This window comes from Aspergillus alliaceus, assembly GCF_009176365.1.
Source record: "Aspergillus alliaceus strain CBS 536.65 unplaced genomic scaffold BDW43scaffold_9, whole genome shotgun sequence".
NCBI classification, from domain to species: domain Eukaryota; kingdom Fungi; phylum Ascomycota; class Eurotiomycetes; order Eurotiales; family Aspergillaceae; genus Aspergillus; species Aspergillus alliaceus.
In genome coordinates, this window is record NW_022474692.1 from 557,012 (window position 1) to 573,464 (window position 16,453).

Genomic DNA, 16,453 nt, shown 5'->3' on the forward strand with positions numbered 1-16,453 from the left:
TAGTTGAGATGTCGTCCCAAAACGGGAAAGTCTCCCGATAGGTCACTGATTGTATTTATCAGCCCGATATCGTGCCTCACTAGCACTCACTACACCTTAAACCTCCATAGATAGGTCGCCCTCTATTTGATTTGATTTCGTTGAGATACAAAATATAAGTTTCAAATAAGCAGCAATGGTCATTGCAGTAAGCACCCCTTAGGGCAACAAGTGAAAGAAGAGGCACTCGAGCGAATAGTTCTTTACTAACTTCTAGGCCGTGGGGCAACTATGCTCGACCGCGAGCATGACTGCGAATTTGGCCCAGTGTCAAATACTGGTGCGCAAAGCAGTCGCGGCCGGGGCTAAAGTAAACTAAAATTCCAGCGTTTGGAGGATTTCCAACTAATATATGACCAGGCATTATTTCTTCCTGAAGCATCAGACTATATTGCGTCTTCACCAGCAGAGTCCGTCTCACTTGTGCGCTCAGTGCATGATAGCGAATTTGTATTAGGTCTACAGAAAGAGGCCCAGCAGTCGAGTTTGCACATAAATGTCGGCATTCATGAACCCGCCCCGGATGGCAGAGTCAAAAATACACTTGTCTGGATCAATGATAAGGGGATTATAACGCAACGCTATCAAAAAGTCCATTTATTTGATGTAGACATTAAAGGCGGCCCAGTACTTAAAGAAAGCGCGTAAGTTATCCCCGAACGTACGCACCGAGGTTTATAAGAGAGTTAATCCACTTTGATATCCAGGAGTGTCGAGAAAGGAATGGAAATTGTAACTCCATTTGATACTCCGGTTGGACGCGTTGGCTTAGCCATATGTTTCGATGTAGGTGGTCAAAGTGTCTGGATTAAGCGCCATTATAAAAAGCAGCCTCTCATATGTCTTCCTCCCATAGCTCCGTTTTCCTGAGATCAGTCTGGCGTTGAAACGACAAAATGCTCAGCTTATCGTCTATCCTTCGGCATTCACAATCCCCACAGGAAAGGCCCATTGGGAAACCCTATTACGAGCTAGAGCTATTGAAACCCAGTCATATGTGATAGCAGCAGCACAAGCGGGCCCCCACAATGAGAAGAGAAGAAGCTACGGTTATTCCATGATTGTGAACCCCTGGGGAGAGGTTGTAGCCCAACTTGGTGACGAATACACAGAGCCGCAAATCGCCATTGCGGATATAGATTTGAACCTTCTAGCGAAGGTCAGGAGAGAGATACCACTACTTAGAAGGACGGACATATATCCAGAAATATAACCGCCTAGGGGTTGGAGTAGTGGCTAGACGGCAAGGGCAGGGTAAATATCCTCTGTGTCTAGCTTACCGGTGAATCAAGTCAAAGGATGGAACTAGTCGATAGATAGAACACTTTTTGCACTTGGATGTTGCATTCCCTGGTTTCTGAACTCTCTAAAGCAATCGGTGAAAGCATCCCGGAATATACGTTGACAGAGTACAGCAGAATGTAAGAATAAAAAGGAATAAGGTGGAGAAAATAAAAAGACCTGTTTAGACCGGGCCTGCAAATCGTGTCTGGTGGCACAGGTACAACATCTCATCCGAAATTGTTTTCCATGTCCGACCGCTCTATGTACAATGTACAAGGAAATAACCGGACAAAAGTCCTTTTACTTCCTCTGAGCTTTTTCGGGATCCTCCAAGATACCCTCGGCTTCCAGCCTCCGTCGTGCCTCTTCAAGAGCCCATGTTTGTATCCTTTCCAAACGTCAGTTCTGCAAACAATCATTTGTTCTAGATAGATAGCATAATAACATCTGCTGGTTAAGGGGAGCTTGCTGAGAACAAGCTGGAGCGCAAGGGGTTGACGTACGAAGTGTCAGGCTTGTAGACATATGCGACACCGGCAACCAGCAAGCTGCCAATGAAACCGTAGTACCAGATGTTCTCCCAGCCTTCCTTCACATACTTCTGGCCTGGCTTGACACCGAAAAGCCACCCGGTTGGAGGGTCGTAGTGATCACCATGATCAGCGGCACGGAGGTTGGTACGAGTTGAGAAACCCTGGATGTTCTGGGATCTGCGGGGCAGGCAGCGGGCGCGGAGGCAAAGCGACAAAGGACGAGCAGACATTGTGGCTATAGAGAGAAGTCGAGAATATAGAAAATTCCTTGGTCCTTGAGGCAATCGATGATAAAAGATAGGCGTTGGCGGTTTGAGGCCCCTGTCAGATCTGAGAAGGCAGGGACAGTCGAGTGAGGACGTTAAATCCAATGATTCCTTCGACCAGCGATGATAATAATCGGTCCAATTGATCAATTCCTGATCCGACCGCTATCGTTGAAGGCGCAGGGGGCGTTAAGTTGGAGGGGTGACGGTTTGAACAGCGGTTGATGTTCAGAAGCCGCAAAAGGCCGATAGAGTCATTGCGCTAGTCTCGATCGGGTCAGTTCGCATACCGATATAATGCCTGCAATCCAAGGCATACGTTATGCCTAAGGCAGTAGTCCTGATGCGCGACGCGTTCTAGCGTTTCCCTTATTGCATCTGACTGGAGATTCGATGCATCAAGGCACAAATCTAGCCTGACTTTGATTGATGCATGTCACTTTCCTGAACACTTTCTCAAGAACCGGAAAATAACGATAGTTGTTTCTCTACTCGTTACCCATCACGTCTACTAATTGGTATATCTCCTCCGCAGACCAGACGCGCTTGTCATTACTAACTATATCCACTTAAGACTAGTCGAGATGCCCTGTTGCTCTCGTACAGAAGACGAGCAGCTTCAGCGATGAATTCCACTAATAAGAACTCCAATTCGTACCCTATCTCCTCAGATTCCCGCTCGAAGTTAAATGCTTTTCAGTATATCAGAGATGAGACAAGTATTGAGAAGTCTAAGAAATCGCCAACTAAATCGCCCCTCCAATCAGCGCATACGAATAAGGAAAATCAATATTCATGGTTGAATGGTGTGGCTAGGACAGAACAACCTGAGCTAAGCAGAGTAGAACCTTCAGGTGATATATCGGATTCGAAGGCAGCCAAGGAATGCCCTCAGACTCCCGGCAATAGGATTCCATTAGCGGACCTTATTAGCAATGCTGAAGATGCCATTAGCCAGGCCCCAGGGCAAGTGTTTACTCCTGAAGACTATGTCACTTGGCAGCATGTTCCTGTGAGCTCAAATCCGGACACGATGTCTCAGACACCAGCAACGCAAGACAGGAAACGCCGGCATATCTCGACCCCGACCAGCTCGCCCTTAGCGGAGAATTCAAAAGGCGCACACAAAGGGTCCTATGACATGCAGTCGTCGCTCCAAGGGCTTCTAAAGACTCCGCAAACCGATCTCGCAACGGAGCTATGGAACAACTATGTGGGCAAAATCACAGCTAACAACAATGGAACTCTGCCACAACCTCGCTTCACATACCTCCTATCCTCCTCTCCACAAACTCCAGCGCCGGCTAGGACAGGTCGCGATTCCTCTGGCTTAAGACGATCGAATAGCTGCAATGCCGAATGGCCCAGTTCTGAAGCGAAACGGAGAAAAGTTGAGGGCAAGAAAACTGATGCAGGCCGCAGTATCTTTTCTCGGACGAAAAGTAACGTCGTTGATTCTGGTGGTATCAATTCATCCAAGATCAATTTCCTCATGGAAAAAATTGAAAAAAGCCTCCGGAATGCTCCTAAGTCGCCGAAGCCTCGAGTCCCCGCATCTGATTCATCGCCTGTGCCTAGACGAAGAGGCGTCCAACAACGTCGGTCAGCATCTCCCATACAAGACAGGCCTTACCGTCATGCGTCGTTGGAAGCAAACCAAGGAAATAAAGCCGATGAGATAAGCCCGGAGTCCCAGGGTCAAAAGCAGAACTCTTCGTCTGAGTTTGGTGATGATGACTTTGATGAAGATTTTCTTGAACTTGCAGAAGCCTCTATGGACCCATTCGTTGAGCATGACAGAGAACCAGGAGCAGTTGATGCTAGAAGAAATATCGCACTCTTTCCAACTGATACTCACAACCCATTTCAGGAAAAGCAAAAGCCATATATTGATGCGGCGACTTCAAAACTAGAAGCAGCAGCTAACAACAAAAGCAGTTATACCCTCGATGCTGCTGAGTTTGATGACGACGAATTTGATGAGTTTTCGGATAATATTGATGATATCCTTGCTGAATGCGACGCGGCTCCAAGCACGAAGGTAGTGAGGCCCGTTTCACAGAATATTCTGGCCTTCAACCTATCTGGCTCAGGAAGTGGCGCTGCTAGTCCATCGATGGCAACAATGAAGCCAGCCCAAGTGAGCAGGCCGCAGGGAGAATCCTCTAGTGACGAATTTGACGATGATGAGTTTGACATGGAGGCCATCGAACAGACTATGACGCAGACAGGCGCAGATGGGTCCAACTATGTTTGTCATTCTTAGTGGGTATATTTACTAGGTATTTGCTAAGTAAATTATAAATAGAACTTTGGTCGACAGGCCATCAAGCGCTACATGATTGTTGCTATTACCGAGTCTACCTATACCACTGAAAAAGGACGCCTCCAACCAGAGAAGGTCTGCCGTCGCATATTTTTATAAGGCTGGCAGGTAAAAGCTAACAAAGTAAACAGGTGTTGTGTGTACAAGATGAAAGAACCAGCCAGAAGGGTTTCGTTATTCTACGGGAATCTTGGTTTGATAGCCCATGCTCCGAGGATTCATACATTCACTTAATAGGCGACTTAAATACAACCGGCCGTTGCATTGTCAATGATTCTTACAACATGATCATTCTTCACCCGGACTACCTGATTTCCGCAACAGTTGTCGCGGATTCGATTGGTTGCCAACGGCGAGCAGTCCTTCAGGATCGTATCAAAAACACTGGGGACATAGGTAAACCCCAAGTATTTGGGAATATCTTCCATGAGGTCTTCCAAGAAGCAATGAAAGCCAATCAATGGGAAATCGCTTCACTGAGGTCCTTAGTTGAAACTGTTGTTGTCAAGCATATTGAGGAACTGTACCTGATTCGCATGAGCATTCCGGAAGCTGTAGAATATGTGATGGGCAAAATTCCAGCTCTGAGAACTTGGGCGGACATTTTCCTCCAGGCAAAGCCAAGTGTGAGCCGAACCTACAACAATCTGCAACGGCCACTCATTAACATTCACAATAGGCGCAATCTCTTGTTGAAGATCGAAATAGTTCTAAGCTCCACTTGAGTATCAACAAGCTACTTGAAGTTGAAGAGCACATTTGGTCTCCAATGTATGGGCTAAAGGGTAACATCGACGCTACTGTACAAGTTTCCTGTCATGATGGCGAGATCGATAAGAATTTGGTCGTGCCTCTTGAGCTTAAGACAGGTAACAGAGACACAAACTATGCCCATAGAGCTCAAACAGCTCTTTACACCCTGTTGCTTTCTGATCGCTACGGTGAGCTTGGACCTTGCTACGGGCTCTTTGTGCTCATGCTGACCTGGCATGTTTTACCAGATGTGGATGTTACATTCGGTCTTCTCTACTACCTTGAGACGTCGAAAATCTTCCGAGTTCGCGGCATCCGTCATGAGCTCCTCCAGATGATTCAAGCGCGGAATCGAGTAGCTGGTTATATGTGCCGGAGGGCGCAATTGCCACCCATGATTAAAAAGCAAGCATTGTGCAATAGATGCTTCTCGAAGACACCTTGTTTTATCTATCACAAATTGGTTGATGATGGCGATGGCAAATCGAGTGGACTCGGCGACGAGTTCGTAAAGGCCATGGACCACTTGACGCTCAAGGATCGTGATTTCTTTCGGAAATGGGATGATCTGCTTACAAAGGAGGAGCAAAGTATGATGAGGTTTAAGCGGGAGCTTTGGACGCTTCTGAGCAGCGAACGCGAGGCGCTGGGCCGATGCTTCGGCAATATTGTCATCGAACCAGGATCAGCCTTTGAAGACACTGATGGGGTAAAGATAAATCGCTATCGTTATACCTTTGTCAAAAGACAACCAACAACCTCTTTCTCTTTTACCGAGTCCCAACTCACAGTTGGGGAGCCGATTGTGATCTCTGATGAAAAGGGCCACTTTGCCCTTGCAAATGGCTATGTCGTGCAAGTCAGTCCCAAACGGGTTTCTGTCGCCGTAGATCGACGACTACATAACGCCAGAACCAAGACCAAAGGCTTCGATGCCAAGACAAATCAATCTTTCAAGGGCATAATGGAAATCCCTGGTACCGATGCTACTTCATCGAACTCATTAGATGAATCAGAAGAAGAGATCATTTACAGACTGGATAAAGACGAGTTCAGTAACGGCTTGGCTATTGTTCGAGCAAACCTGGTTGCTATGATGGAAAGAGACCTATTCCAAGCCAAGAATCTTAGGAGACTGATTGTCGAAGGATTTGCTCCCACGTTCAAGCCCACATTGTCCACATACAAAATGTCAGACACCGACACGGCAAGCTTGAACGTTGATCAGAAACGAGCTATTGATAAAGTAATGAGTGCTCATGACTATGCCTTGGTATTGGGAATGCCGGGTACAGGGAAAACGACTACTATAGCCCACATCATTCGTGCCCTAGTAGCACAAGGGAAAAGTGTGCTTCTAACCTCATATACCCACACAGCAGTTGACAATATACTTTTGAAGATTCGAGATGACAATATCCGGATCTTACGGGTCGGGGCTGCAGCAAAAGTGCATCCTGAGGTTCAACTGTTTGCCGACCTCGCGGCGGTTCCCAAGAGCACAATTGAAGAACTGAAAACATCATACGAGGACTCGCAGGTTGTCGCAACAACCTGTCTCGGAATCGGCCACAGCGTTTTCAGTCAGCGCATATTTGATTATTGCATTGTTGATGAAGCCTCCCAGATCACCTTGCCGGTATGCTTAGGTCCAATTCGTATGGCAAGGACATTCATCCTTGTTGGCGATCACTACCAACTGCCACCTCTTGTGCAGAATAAAGAGGCTCAAGAAGGGGGCCTCGATGTTAGTCTCTTCAAACTACTTTCTGATTCCCACCCAACATCCGTCGTCAACCTCGAGCATCAGTACCGAATGTGCCAGGACATTATGCTTCTCTCAAACACCCTCATTTACTCCGGGCAACTCAAATGTGGAACCAAAGAGGTCGCAGCGCGTTTATTGGAGGTTCCCAATATTGGTGGTCTTAAACGTCTTCATACTAATCATTCTCAACAGGACACAAGGCAACGGCAGCTGTGTTTGGGCACAGGTCAGGGTCGCTGCTGGCTCCGCGACCTGGTCGACCCATCCGCCAAAACCCGCCTTGTCAACACAGATACTCTAGCCATACCGGCCTTAGATGTAGCACACGGATCGCGAATTGTCAACCCCACCGAGGCGACCCTCTGCGCCCAGCTCGTAGAAGCCTTCATCTCTTGTGGCATACCTGCACGAAATATTGGAGTCATCACATTCTATCGCAGCCAACTTTCGCTTCTAAAACAGAATTTGCGTCGTCACCTACCAGCTCTCGAGATGCACACCGCAGACAAATTCCAAGGCCGAGACAAAGAAGTCGTGATACTCAGCTGCGTACGGAGCAATTCGGAAAACCATGTCGGCGATCTTCTCCGTGACTGGAGACGCGTTAACGTTGCGTTCACCCGAGCACGAACAAAGCTTCTTATTGTTGGAAGCAAGAGCACCCTTCGTGACGGCAATGAGCTACTACGCAAATATGTGCAGCTAGTAGAAGAGCGAGGCTGGGTCTACAACCTACCCAAGGGCGCTATAGATGACCACGTCTTGGGAACTGACAACATTGTCCATACACAACCCCAATCACAAGAGAGGCCGACCCCCAGTCCGAAGAGAAATTCTATCTCTCAAAAAAAGGGCCGCAGCCCTCTAAGTCCGATACAACCCCGACAAACCCCCCAGGGGCTCAAAAAGCCAGCGAAGAAGGGAGCCAAGCTATTAAGTGGTAGCAAGGTCCTTGGAAATAGACCCGTGCTTCAGGATGTGGTGAACGACCTTATTGGATGATTATAGCCATTTATGACGTTATTGGATATGTTTCCACTATTTGTTATTATTGTTTTGCTGGAGTTCTTGTGTACTATGTGGCGGGATCAGGACCACGATTTGGAGGGATAGGAGCAGTTGGGACATCAATCTTGGACATTCATTGTACCAATTCATGGCTGTCTTTATATATGCCATCGGCAATTTTTCCAGTCTTGTTGAAGCCCAACTTAGTCTTTATAGCAAACGAGGCAAGACAGGTTATTGGCGCAACCATGTGGTAGCTACCTACTAGTGCATAGAATACCATGTGGATATATAACTGTATGCTTAGAGCAGTACGGGATATATGCTTCATTCCTAGAGAACCGAGGCACCAACGTGCTCCCAGCAAACACACGAGCGACCACTTTCAAATATAGTGTCAGAGGTCTTCTGCACATTATTATCAGCTCCATCCACAGAGGGCAGTGTTAGAACAGTATAGCCATCCTTCCCTTCTACAGCCTCCCTGCCCAGAGCGCTCGCGGAGAAAGCAAACCAGTTTAAGGCTTCGGAATCCTTCTGAGGGGTATCTCGTCTGAGAATGCGAGCAGTCAGCATACTTAACATCTAACGAACTAACAAGGGGTATCAGTATCATACAGTAGAGTGAGGAATAGCTCCATGATCCATTTCGGAGGGAGAAGACCATGCCATTTCAGGCTGACTATATCCGAAGGCTTCGCTTCGTCCACATCTGGCACACTGTAGCGGCAAAGGTACGGGTCTACATCGTCGCTTGCCAATACTCGTGGAGATCCGAGTGTTACCATCGCCAACCATTCGGAGATCTCATCGCAGTGGTCTCTCAATTCTTGTTCCAGTACTGTTTCGGTGGAGTCCAATCCTTTCAAGGTTGGAACGAGGACTTCCTGGTAAACAGTGCGCACTGGCTCGCAGTCAAGAATGTGTGGGTGGTTTCCTTTCAGGGAGGAATCGTCTAGTCATAAATTAGGATATGAATAACAACGGTGAGATTGAAAGAGTGGGAAGATCGTATACCGGGGGAAACACCATTCGATTCCGACGCCAGGTCATAGAAAAGCCACGCTAAAGAGTGGTCGAGAACATTCTTGAATGCCCAAGCTATTCTCTCAAAGCCTTTCTTGCCGTGAAGCATTGAGGGTAACCGCAGGTTGATTTCCACAACTGTTGCGACATGTGAGCATGTTGAACAAGGTTAGAAGAAATCGAATAGACACATACGATATCTTTCCTTGACATGTTTCCTGCCTCCACTGCGGATGGGCTTCCCTGTTAGACCTGTCCGTTCAAATATCTCTTTTCCAAGTTCTAGTTTCAGGATCCCTACGGGTAGGTTAGTCTGTAGCTGTCATCGGTTAGACACTGCGTTCAGAAGTATACCGTACCATCTCTGAGAGTATATACGTTATCCGAACCAGAGCGCCCCTCAGATATCATAAGAATATTTCCTGTAAAGTAGTTAGGACATGTCTCACCCGCAGTATCGATATGCATCTCAAAAAATCAAGGAGAACCAGTGTCACCAGGATCTATGTACCAGCTTTGATATAAGTATTGAAAAAGTCTCCTTCCAGTAGAGACGAAAGTGACATGAACACTCTAGCATATCGCAGCTTAGGAAGCTTTGTATCTAATGAATTCTGAATGATTCGGTAGGTTGCTTCTGGTAAAATAACTTCAACCTATTCATATCTGATCAACTAGAGAACTTATACAAGAGAGATTGTTAGAGAATGGAAAGGAGAAACATACGGTGTGCACAAACGGGTGCCCCCAAATGGCTGAAAAAGGCGGTTTTTTCATAGGCGGTTGTTTAGGATCAATGAAGGAGGGCAGCTGAGCCACTGTAGTGTAGCATTTTTCCCGCCTTGACGCGTCGTCTTCTAGATCAAACATGGTAGTTATATTCTTGGCTTATATGATGTATGTAGCCCTATATTCGGGGTATTTGATATCAAATCAATGGCACACTGTGGTTGGTTGGTGGAATCTGTTGAACGGCTGTTAATCTTAAGATCGATCACGAGGTATTCATTTCAGTTTTCAGATACGGATTTACCTACATTTGAGGAATTAAAGTTAAATTAATGAGAGAACATTCAGAGTTGTCGTGTTTGTAGTTCATGAGGAAAGCCTTGTCATTGGAAATTTGATCACTTTGGATGCGATGAGAAAGCGGGCGTCACTTGATTGGACAATGGACCCGTCATAAACCTACAGTATGCATTCCCATTAAGCTACGATCAATTGCGTTCAAACATGTTTATAGCGGTTTGATCAGAAGTTATTCCTCAAAGCAGATATTTTTTTCACATTTTCTTCTACTTTGCTCTTGGTTTAATGTTTCATCGAATTGGTTCATGCAACGACCATCGATGTCATCGGAATACATACCGAACAATAATTTAGTGATCGACCCTCCACGGTTCCCTATGGTATATATCTATGTATAGGTATATATGCCCTTTTTTAACTCTTGGAGCTTGTCACTCTGTATCGTCACTAACCAACATCAAGGATGCGCAAAACTGGCCATATATGATGTTCTGCCTGAGGCATTAAGGCACCGATCAGCTTGCCATGAATGATCGACCATCTGCCTTTCATTATCAGTACCGCCGCAACTTCAAAAGCTGATGCGAAACGAATATCCTCTCTACGCAATTAGTACTTTGTCTACTGTGGTCGCAAGTCCCGGGTAGATTCCCACTTCCCTTTCGCGAAAGTTCATTTTAACCCTGCCAACCACAGCCCCTCGGGGCATCAACGTGGGTTACTACTCCCGTCGCCGCCATCATCACTCCGCCAGCAGGAACAACGGCTACCAGCAATGGCACCTCCCCGCCGCAATCTACTACCCAAGGAGCGGTTTGCATTCTCATTCGGAAGCCTCAAAACTCAGAGCTATAATGATCCTATTGCGCGATCGCCCGGATCTCATACGTGTGTCTCCGTTGAAGAAAACTGTTGCAGCTGCACAACACCTCCAATGATATGTTCAAGCTGATAATAGTTGTTCTTTCTTCGCAGTATCCGAACGATAGCATGGAACCCTACTGGCCAGCTTATAGCTACAGGCTCAGCAGACCGTACCCTTCGAATTTGGAACCCTGAGCGCGCACAAGTCAAATACTCCACTGATCTCCGCGGCCACACCGCGGGGATCGAGAAAGTCTTATTTAACCCTGTTCGAGACTCGGAGCTCGCCAGCTGTTCGTCAGATGGTACTGTGCGCTTCTGGGATGTTCGCTCAAAGACGTGTGTGAGCCGACTAGATGTTGGCGGCGAGGCCTTTACCCTGTCTTGGTCGGCCGATGGGAGCACGATGGTTGTTGGCAGGAAGGTGAGCATAAGCTTCTTCAGACTATGAGGTCCGACAAGAAGCAAAACACGGACTGACTGGGGTATACTTAATCCCTAGGATGACACTTTGATACCCATATCCATCGAATCGCTATCTACCCCAACCGTCCTCGAAACCGGAATAACCAACACCTCATCCCAAAAGACAGGTCCAACCACCTACAAAGTGCTAGATTCCCACCCCCAGCCCGTTCAAACAAACGCAACCACCTTCTCTCATCACATCTCCATCCCAACCTCGCCTGACCTTCACCTTTTCGCAACTACTGGCGAAGGCACCGTCAAAGTCTTATCGTACCCATCCTTCGACGTCCTCCACACCCTTAATGCCCACACATCCGCTTGTCTATCTATTGCCTTCGCACCTACGGGACGTTATCTCGCCGTCGGAGGTAGTGATGCCCTTATCTCTCTCTGGGATACGACTGACTGGATTTGTCGACGCACCGTGTCTAGCAACAACGGCGGGGCCGTCCGCGGGGTGAGCTGGAGCTTCGACGGGAGATTCATCTGTGGTGCCTGTGATGAAGTAGGCTGCGGCGGCAATGGAATTGAGATCTTCCATGCCGAAACGGGCGAAAGCGTCTATACTGTCCCAACGGGCGGTGGGACGAATTCAGGCATTCCTGCCGTTGCATGGCATCCCTCGCGTTACTGGCTTGCATATTCGACTACGGCTGATGGCCCTGGAGGTGGCGGTGCTAGTGGGTTGAAGATCGTAGGAGCTGCCGGTGGAAGTCTCTGATGATTGTATGTTTGACGTGCTGTGCAATGAGCTATGCCCGGATGTTTGGTTCATCATGTTCCATAGAAAGGTTTGAATATTGCAGTCAACAACTAGAGGCCTTTTTGGCATGATTTATATACCCGTCACATTACTGCTCGACAATAAAAGAACTTGACTTGCGAGCCATGTCCAATGATCTGAGGTAGGTAAAATCATTAAAATTAGAATCATAACGTAGCACTCCAAGGGAAGTTGAACAAGATCCTGAATTCAGAAAGGAATTGCGGCTTTATTTATCTAATGGTAATACGCTTAAGGGAATATCACTAGAACTGATGCTGTATGCAATGCTTTCCCTTCCCTTCATGAACACCATAAGTCATTTCTGCAACGACATTTTAATATGCATCACAGGCCTATCACTCGGATAAACTTGTGCTAATTTGCCGACTGGAGTTATGATCATAAATCTCCTGCAAATAGCGGGGGCCGCGTGTATATGCAGGTGTAGTGTAGTATACTGTGGCAACAGACCATCTCGTAGGTGTCAAATAAGAAAATCAGGTTCAAGTTATCGGAGATATATCAGAAAAGTCCGAGAGCCCCAAACGCAGAAACGACATCACGATCAACGTCAAGAAGCCACTCTTCCTGAAACCGCTGTTCACCACCACATCCCACAATCAAAGAGCGCAGTCGATCCCGGATGAAATCGCGAATGTTAATCTTGTGAAGGACGTCTGAATTGTCCCAGTGACGCCGGCGCTCGTTCTCGGGCGGTTCGTGTTCGTCCCACTTGCCCGTCTCTGCAGCATTCCAGTATATCAGATGGTCGCCAGCACGCGGGTCGCCTTCGCTTTCGGTTCCTTCGGCGAGCTCGGTAACGATATCTGTCCATATGTTGAGATATGATTGGAGGTGCTTGAGTATGTACGATGGTGGTTGTGTGTCAGGGCCGTTCAGATTGAGCAATTGGGTAAGCGCAAGAGCATGGAGTTTCTTTTGTGTCACGCTGCCAATGTTGTCGTAGTGAAGGAACCATTCTGTAAGGATCCAGGTAAGGGCCTGCTCTTCAGATGTCCCTGTCGCGGCAGAAACGGCCGATGCGAAAATCTTTGGATGTGCCAGGGCTAAGCGGGCAAGGACGGAGAAGTAGTCCGTCTCAACGACGCCGTATACAGGTGTTTGTTTTCTATTGGGGCCGGTGGTTTGGCTGGCCTCGTGGGCGGAGTAGAGGCCTTCCAGGAGAGCTGGTAGGAAAGAACTATCGAGGAGCGATCGGGTAATGACATTGTATGAATTCTCGCTACCACCATCCACGGTCTCAGTGCCACGTATCATCAACTCGACTAGGCGTGGCACGACGCCGAGGCGCTGGCGTGTTGTAGATTTCAAAAGAGTCTCGAGGGAAGCGAGGAGAGGAAGTCGTACTCGGTCGCTCAGCACCTCTTGCGGTGCAAGATAGACATAAGATTCTGCAATTTGAAGGGCCTGCGGGACACTGTCGACGGCAGCTTCAAAAATGGGAAGAAGGGACGGGATTAAAGAGAGAATTTCTGGAGAAGCTGGTGCCGGTGTTTGCGTCAAAATAGCACCCCAAAGATCTAGTGCTTCGTCTAGTAGGTATATCAATGTCTCCTGTGCGACAATTAGCATACTTGCACGAACCATTTCACCAGGAGGAGGTGAGACATACAGAGTCAGGTTCCACTGAGTTTTGGATGAGAGGTAGTATGAGAGAATGGTATCGCACGGATTCTTGCTTAAGAGAGTTGATCAAGGATGACAATAAGGTAAGAATAGCCTGCTTCATGAGATGCTCCTCCCCAGAACCCTCCCATAGCGGGGGCAACAACGACAGGATCTGATCTGAAAACGGGGTAATCTAGGGAATCATTAGCATGCCTATCGAACTATGGCAAGGCAGGTAAATACATACATGATCTTCCATCTTGATTACAGCCATTCTGACTGTATCCAAAAGCCCCATCTTAGTTTCAGAGAGCTCAACCTCTTGAACCAAGGACATCAAATCTTGGAGGATGGAGGGAGCATAGGGCATAAATCCGGCGGGGGAGAACTCGAAAGGATCAAGCACGTGTTTTAATTGTCTTCCAGCTGTTATGCGGACCACCAAGTCATTCAACGGGTCTTGCTTGCTAAGAAGATGCTGGAAGATCTGATAAATGGCATCCTTGTTCAGCTCGCTCGACTTGACCGGGACCCACTGGCCCAAAAGGATTGTAATCCTCCGTCTTAAGAGATTATAGCCTTGCTCTTGAATCTGTACCTCCGGGACGAGAGTTGCCTCTAAGAATTTGTTGAAATCCAGATGCTGCTCCAGGCTTGCAGCCGCCAACCCAATCGCTGAGTATAGTGAATCTTTCAATAACACATCATGATTTTCAGGACCTGGATATATTTGTCAACGGATTTCAGCGACCCCTTAGGGCACCAGTTACTTACTTGCAAAGTTATAGAAGACGGTTAAGAGTCGAGGAATTAGCAGATCTCTGAAATGAATGACCAAGTCAAGGAAAAGCTTTTCCGAGCATGATCGAATAGAAAATTCCCAAGCGTCAGCAACATCCTCTTCTTTCCGTTCCCACTCTTCAGGCTCTTCCTCCCATTCTTGGAAATCGCTTTTTCTGAACTTGAAGAACTGTGTGACAAGCAATTCCATGACATTGACCACAAAGTCATGGGTAAACAGTTCGGACTTGATAAGCTCGATAGACTGTTTTTTCTCCTCCTTATCTTCGGGAGTTTGGTACTTGAAAGTTTGCGCAGGGTTAAATGCCATCTTAGAGCAAGCTCTTATCAGAAGGAGGGCTTTCAGTCCAGTTTTCTCCATCAGTGACTTTCCATCTTGTTCACCACCTTCACCCAGCTGCCCGTAGCTCTCCCCTAATTTAACCACTAGACTCCAATATGAGTGGACAAGGGGAATACTCTCCGGTAGCAATGCAAAAGAGGCAGCCCGGTCTTTGGCCATCTCGACATGGAGCTTTGATAACTGCAAAAGATGTTTCTCGATCGCCTTCTGCACATTTTCCGGTACACTGACAGAGCCGCTGACAAATTGAAGGAATCGACTGAAGTGAGAATGAGTCAGGAGCCAAAAGTCTTTAACTTCATTATGACGATTAGGGTGTTCGTATCCAGCAATCACAAGGCGACGAATGACCTTGAGAGATACTAGACTTTGTTCAAGGTTTTCCAACAATGTCCCTTCGTCAGTAACACCATGCTCTAAAAGCGAAGCCCACTTATTCACTTTATCCACATATATACTTCCCAGGAGATGAAATATCTCTGGAGAAATGGACTGAAGGTTGGCTCGTGTTCTTTGCAATCGGGCCGTTGATAGCTCCTTGATTATCTGCAGGATAATTATAAGAGTTCGGGGCAACTGCAGCGGGTTGGCGCCGGGCTGAGTCGAGGAACGTAGGAAGGCTATAAGTGAGGTGATTCCATCGGGCCTTAATATGACTGTTAGAAAGACCGTCGCTAAAGTCGACGTAATATGGGGGCACACCAATCTTGGGGAAACTCATAGCGCATGATTTTAGAAATCATTAATGCGTTATGCAAAGCTAGAAGGGCTGCAGGCTCCACAACGCCGGCATGAAGGGCTCTGTTCTTTATCTGCTCCTTTTCTTCCTTTTTGATGGCGCTAACAGTGTATCAGTAAGCTAGTTCTTCCAGGAGTCTTCAGTAACAATTGTACACGCATACTTTGTCGCGGTCTTTCGCCAATACTTATCGATGCCGTTCTTCAATTGAATGATGGAAAGATAACGGACTTCAATGGGCACGGAGTGGTCTAGGAAGACATCCTATAGGAAGAACTTCTTATTAGTTCAGGCAAAAGTTAAGAGTCACGAGTGGGGCGGCATGATATTACCTGAAGGAAGGTATAGTACTTCTCCTGTTTTTCCCAGTTCTGTAATTGTTGAGTTCCGGTCTGCACCTGCTGCTGCGTCGAGCTCGCGGCGAGAGCCAAGACATTGAGAACATTCTGTGGAGTCAAGGGGTTTGACTCCCCTTGCAACTCGACAACGTGAGCCATACTAAGGAATGGCTAAAGGCTTGGGTTGGAGGGGGAAGCTATAGATAGCTATCAGGCAATTGAGTCCAAACCCAATATCGGCCAAGACAGAAACCTGAAAGGCACTAAGACACCATAGAATGCGAGGCTGACTTGGTTCTTGAAATCGTATCTCTTGACCAATCTTAGAAGATCTTTATTGATGGAAGAAGTAACACGCAGAGAGCTCCGTTGTCTGTATACATTACTAGTTAGACCATATTCTTTGCTCCCCGCCTTAGCGGGATGCTCCGGGATATCGTTATTCCTTCCCGATTCAGCCCTAGGTCTGGACC

General features: G+C 47.2%; 6 protein-coding genes across 6 annotated transcripts; 3 read left to right on the top strand and 3 right to left on the bottom strand.

Annotated features, from left to right (window-relative positions):
• The first annotated feature begins 101 nt into the window (after positions 1–101).
• On the top strand, positions 102–1,363 carry BDW43DRAFT_268122 (carbon-nitrogen hydrolase family protein). The gene is made up of 5 exons (XM_032041079.1): positions 102–187; positions 257–349; positions 400–683; positions 747–825; positions 896–1,363. Exons 1-5 carry the CDS (start codon positions 176–178, stop codon positions 1,250–1,252), a joined length of 825 nt encoding a protein of 274 aa, XP_031903146.1. The 5' UTR covers positions 102–175; the 3' UTR covers positions 1,253–1,363.
• Positions 1,364–2,319, bottom strand: BDW43DRAFT_268128 (uncharacterized protein). The gene is made up of 2 exons (XM_032041080.1): positions 1,827–2,319; positions 1,364–1,711 (listed from the first exon to the last, which is right to left on the bottom strand). Exons 1-2 carry the CDS (start codon positions 2,084–2,086, stop codon positions 1,624–1,626), a joined length of 348 nt encoding a protein of 115 aa, XP_031903147.1. The 5' UTR covers positions 2,087–2,319; the 3' UTR covers positions 1,364–1,623.
• A 4,710-nt stretch (positions 2,320–7,029) lies between these two features.
• On the top strand, positions 7,030–8,081 carry BDW43DRAFT_268132 (bifunctional ATP-dependent DNA helicase/ssDNA endodeoxyribonuclease DNA2; the record flags this gene model as incomplete). Its single annotated transcript, XM_032041081.1, has 1 exon — positions 7,030–8,081. The coding sequence occupies one exon, from the start codon at positions 7,033–7,035 to the stop codon at positions 7,969–7,971; it is 939 nt and encodes a 312-aa protein (XP_031903148.1). The 3' UTR covers positions 7,972–8,081.
• An 18-nt stretch (positions 8,082–8,099) lies between these two features.
• On the bottom strand, positions 8,100–10,081 carry BDW43DRAFT_268136 (ribonuclease P protein subunit p40). The gene is made up of 8 exons (XM_032041082.1): positions 10,041–10,081; positions 9,730–9,967; positions 9,515–9,659; positions 9,363–9,425; positions 9,199–9,300; positions 8,995–9,141; positions 8,596–8,932; positions 8,100–8,530 (listed from the first exon to the last, which is right to left on the bottom strand). Exons 2-8 carry the CDS (start codon positions 9,871–9,873, stop codon positions 8,311–8,313), a joined length of 1,158 nt encoding a protein of 385 aa, XP_031903149.1. The 5' UTR covers positions 9,874–9,967; positions 10,041–10,081; the 3' UTR covers positions 8,100–8,310.
• Positions 10,082–10,572: 491 nt separating this feature from the next.
• BDW43DRAFT_268138 (WD repeat-containing protein) lies at positions 10,573–12,190 on the top strand. Its single transcript, XM_032041083.1, has 3 exons — positions 10,573–10,920; positions 11,008–11,320; positions 11,399–12,190. Exons 1-3 carry the CDS (start codon positions 10,808–10,810, stop codon positions 12,083–12,085), a joined length of 1,113 nt encoding a protein of 370 aa, XP_031903150.1. The 5' UTR covers positions 10,573–10,807; the 3' UTR covers positions 12,086–12,190.
• A 272-nt stretch (positions 12,191–12,462) lies between these two features.
• BDW43DRAFT_268140 (putative importin 11) lies at positions 12,463–16,348 on the bottom strand. The gene is made up of 7 exons (XM_032041084.1): positions 15,975–16,348; positions 15,806–15,906; positions 15,606–15,743; positions 14,534–15,549; positions 14,007–14,479; positions 13,764–13,952; positions 12,463–13,705 (listed from the first exon to the last, which is right to left on the bottom strand). The coding sequence occupies exons 1-7, from the start codon at positions 16,137–16,139 to the stop codon at positions 12,653–12,655; spliced, it is 3,135 nt and encodes a 1,044-aa protein (XP_031903151.1). The 5' UTR covers positions 16,140–16,348; the 3' UTR covers positions 12,463–12,652.
• Positions 16,349–16,453: the final 105 nt, after the last annotated feature.